Genomic DNA, 4,978 nt, shown 5'->3' with positions numbered 1-4,978 from the left:
GTATAGTGGATTGTCAGTGAAAAAGAAGAAGACCCTCGAAGAGGGATGGATTGACACAGTGGCTGCAACAACAGGCTCAAGTTTAACAACTGTGAGGATGGCACAGTGCTTCATCCTGTCGTACATAGGGTGTCTAGCGTTGAAGTTGAATCCACGGGACCCAATAACAACAATATTTACATATGCTTTTCAAATATCCAAGAATATAGCATATGAGGGACAAAGTTATGAAAACTTCTCATTTGTATGCAAACATCTTGAGGAAATGAGTCGATGGGTCTGGGGGCCCATAGTTTGGGGAGACACATTAATCGGCATTATAGAATCCACAGAGAAAATGTTCTACAGCTGACTTTTGTAACTTGTTAACTGGGATCTTAAAAACCATTGGTTTCTCTACCCAACCAGAACGAAGAATAGTAAAGATCATCAAAGACACATGAAAAGCCACTTGTCCAATGGACTAATAGATCACACAAGTGTCAGTCTCTAGGACCCCAAAACTAGAAGAACTAGATGGTGTCCAGTTATCACTACCAATTCCTCTGAAAGGGATTACGTTAAAAAGTCCTGGATCTACTGGAAGAAAAATGTAGAACAAAAATCAAAACGATAAAAAACACCAGGTTTATTGGTTTAACAGAGACTGGTAGTAGCCCCAAAGCTATGGTCCTCAGCTACTCTTAAAATCTGGAGATGAACTCACTCCCACAGCCCAATTTTTGACTAGTCTATAAAATGAAGAGTAACACTAGATGCTATATCCTCCTTAGACTAATCAATCATTTGAAATCAAAAGGTGAGCATTTTGACCAAGGACAAAGTTCTGAAGGCAGGAGGAGTGGAATGGGAAACAGGAAATGGAGGAAATGATGCTATATTGTGGAGACTGCAATCAATGATATAAAACAAAATATTGCTGAATGGAAAACAAGACCATTTTACAATAATTTTAATTTATTTTATTAAAAACGTTTTTTCCAAAAGTTTTGTTGGCACATAATGTACATATGATACATTGAACAGTTAGTTCAACTGTTTAATCATATTAAGGGGAATTTTACAATCACCACCACATAAATCTCAGAGCATTGTAAAGTCAATTATGGCACACATAGTTAGGTCAAGATATATCATTTGATCTCCCTTTTGACCTATGTGACCCATAAAAACGGTTTGTTTGTTTTTAAAAATTAAAGGGAAAATACATTGAATTAAGTCCTTGGTGAATTGCCTCTGACCATGGGCCAGGGATATGAGTAGCCTTGTTAACATATAGAGTGCATTGGAAAGTGGACTGTTGCAGACGCAGTTAGTTAAAATTTAGCATCCTATCTTCTGATCTCCCATATGATCCATTTAAATTTATTCTAGTTTTTAATATTTTCTATTGAGATTTTTATGTTTTACTTTGTTATTCTCCTAGTTTTATTTGTTTTTAAATGCTCTCCTGTATATACAGATTAACTAGATTAATGGTTCCTTGGGAGTGTGGTGGGGGAGGTTGGGGGAAATAAGGAGCTAAGAACGATCAATACAAGAGTGAAGAAAAAGTTCTAAAACTGATTGCAGTGATATTTGTACAACTCTTCTTATGTGACTGAACTATTGGGATTGTACGATATGTGAAATATATGCCAACAAAACTGTTGGAGAAAAAAGTACTAGAATGAAGAAAATTTTTAGAAGCGAAATAAGAACAAATACTTAGGTAAAGGAAAGATGTAGAAGGAAACATGAAGTACTTTAGAAACTTAAACAGAAAAAAGACCAGAAAGTTAGAGCTTTTAAATTAATTAAATAAATGCCTGAATTTTAAAAATTATACATAATTATTTTTCAGTAACATTATAAAATGAGTTATAAAGAGAAAATAATATTCACAATAAACAATACTAGAAATCAGGCTTTTGTGTTTTTTGAAAGATCTAATTACTTAAGAATATAAAATCTTTTAACATGTACAACAAAAGTTTTTTCTTAATAAAATTTTTCTTTTTATATTTAGTAAATACAGATCTTTGTTTTTATGAGGTTAAAGGAGTTAGAAGCAAAGAAATAACAACTCCCTGAATGAAAAGGACAAATAACCTATACTTAAGAGTATAAATACAGCAAAGTGGAACCATCAACTAATTCTGTTCTTCATGTCCTAACATTCTACATAAATTTGGTTTTGAATTTTAATATAACACATTCCTAGCATTAGATTAAAAATCAAAAGCCTATTTCCATCTAATTAATTCTGATTATAGTGACTGTAAGAACAGAGCAGAACTGTCCCGTAGGGTACACCTTAAGAAAGTAAACAATACTATCATAATTTTCTCATACCTATGATTTATATAATAATGTGCTGATACAGTTATCCAGTGTACAAATATAAACCCACCTGAAATGGCATTGGATCCTCTGTGATAAAGGAAATCTTGAAGTTACTGCATATCAGTTTTCCCCATAAGTCATACTGACTTGTATCTGTTGCGATGCATTTTCTGACAAAATTCACTTCATTTACAACAATTTCTCCTTTAAAAAAGAAACAAATATCCTGTGTGAGTTTTAATTACTACTATAACATGTCAACTGTTATATACTTCATGATGGTGGTAACAGGAAAAGACATTAGGCATTTTACTTCCTCACAACAGTGAGAACAACAAAATGTTTGTACTTCGCATAATATAGAAAAGGAAGCAAACTGAGCTCTGGGGGTCTAAGTATGTTGAACTAGGAAAGCTGTATCCAAGCCTGAAGTTAAAACTTCTGTGCTACACCGTGACTCATTATCTATACATTAATATTTAATAATACGGAGGAGCCCTGGCTGTGCAATGGTTAAGTGAAAAAGCAGTGGTTTGAACCCCCCAGCTGCTCTGTGTGAGAAAGGTTTGGCAGTTTCACTCTCTCGCATTAGGTTGCTATGAGTCAGAAAAGACTTGATGACAATGGGTATTTAATAATATAATGCCAGATCCAGTTTTCATAGTGACAATTTAGTGTTAAAAATGAGACATGCACAGAAAGATTGGATTTTTAGGAGGTGGCATCCCACCTTGTATAAAATAGAGGCTCAGGGCAATGCCTGGGTTTCTTCAGCTACATTTAGCAATTTTAGTATGTGAATACCCAACTGACCCTTTCCCCTTTAAACATGGCAACTCTTCAACACCACTCTTTTATTTTTTTAATACCTCTTCTTTTAAAGAAAATTTAAAAGGTTTATTTTTCAGACAACGTGCTTACTTTATATTAGGGATTTATCAGAGACAAATGGACATTTACCAAACTAATGTCACTGAAAACTATTCTAGAGAATTAAACTGTATTCTTATTTAGGAGATTACATGATAGAATATTAAAATTTTTTTATTAACAAGCACAAATTGATTTCCTAAACCAATATTTTAAAATGTTTTTAATTTGTTTTGTAAAGAATGATGAGAGTTTAGTTTTAACTTTAGAATAAATAATGCAATCATTAAGTTTTACTGTGTATTTTGGGCTTTCACTGTCAGCCTTCAGCAATGGGGTGTTTACAAATTAAGCTCTGATCCCATTCCCTCTTTCAGATGTAAACTTTATTTTCCCCTACCAAAATGGTTTTTATTTATTCCTGACAACAGGCATGACATGGCCAGTGTGACATTACTTTGATTTCCTTAAACACTCCGGAAGTCTGCATAAAAAATACGCTTACATTTCAGAAATGTAACATTTCTCAATAACATAGCCTTTTCTCAATATATTTCCTACTTTGCTCCATATATAAATAACTTAATCTACAAATTCATAAATACTGCCATTTAGCCTTATGGCCTAAAACTCCGTAGTGCTTATTTTTTGAATGTGAGAAGTGTTTTATTAATTTTGAATTTATAAATTTATAACATGTAGTATTTGCAGTTTTTATCATCAAATGATTTAACATCACAAGTTACTATTGTATGAGTTATGCCAATAAAATAGGCTTTCCAGGGGACTTGGTAAAGATGCTAAGTGGATATGAAGTCAAAATGACCAAATGACTAGATTCTTAAAATGGTCCTAGAGAAAGTTGCTAATTAACTACTAAGCTGTATTAAAAGCAAGTCTGGGGGGGAAAAACATGCAACAATGAGTGAAGGTTTGTCCCATCACTATAGAAGCTCAATCCTAAAATGTATATATATATAAAATCAGATTATGTCCATTTGAGTTTCAGGAAAAAATATTCTACTGAGAGTCTATTTCAGAAACAAAATAAAAATCTTCATAAAGATTTATTCTGAATGCTCACTTTGATTAGATCTAAGGAAAAAATAATGATATACCAAACTGATTTTCAAAAGATTTAGTGTGATTCCTCAGGTAGAACATTTGTTCATTTAGTTTTTGATAATGACTAGAGATCCTATTTCTTCAACAACAAAAAAATAAGATTTGTGTCTGAAAGACACTTTGCATCTAGTGATTATTAGTTATCCACTCAAGATTTATTAGGTAAGGACTCAGATGAATTTTGCATGTTGACTTTGTTTCATTTCAGACATTTTATTTTCAGGTTTTTTATTTATAGGGTATCAAACTTAGAAACAATCTTAATGCATATTCTCAGATTTAAATGTTTCAATCCACAAATAATACTAAGTTAAGCCCTGTCATTACTTTTTATTTTTCAATACAAAAGTGACCTGGTTTACATTAACTGCCCACTAAAATCTATGTTTAAAAAACTAAATATTTTGTGTTAAGGAGAAAAATTTAAGAAATGTTCTTCATGCTCATGTATAAAACAAGAATATGATGCACATAATGAATCTAAATAAAAATGCACAAACAATGGCTGCAATTCTGTCACTCCTCAGCTGAGTACAATATATACCCACAGTTCTTATATGCATAAACAATTCAAAATTAAAGTTTATAATGGAAATGTCAGCAAGTCATAACTACTACATCACTTCTAATGGGTTATCAGGTATGAAAAAACAAAAAA

At 32.2% G+C, this 4,978-nt stretch overlaps 1 protein-coding gene across 1 annotated transcript in view; it reads right to left on the bottom strand.

Moving 5' to 3' along the window:
• Positions 1–4,978, bottom strand: part of MTMR10 (myotubularin related protein 10) — an 80,526-nt gene that overhangs the window by 50,462 nt on the left and 25,086 nt on the right. Inside the window, exon 3 of the mRNA XM_004699740.2 lies at positions 2,393–2,529. Coding sequence (XP_004699797.1) covers positions 2,393–2,529 — 137 coding nt within the window. The remainder of the gene's footprint in view (positions 1–2,392; positions 2,530–4,978) is intronic.

Source organism: Echinops telfairi, unplaced genomic scaffold (assembly GCF_000313985.2).
Source record: "Echinops telfairi isolate 266 unplaced genomic scaffold, ASM31398v2 ScPeMD7_7475;HRSCAF=8513, whole genome shotgun sequence".
NCBI classification, from domain to species: Eukaryota; Metazoa; Chordata; class Mammalia; order Afrosoricida; family Tenrecidae; genus Echinops; species Echinops telfairi.
The sequence above is the reverse complement of the archived record's forward strand: the minus strand, read 5'-3'. Positions and strand labels throughout refer to the sequence as shown.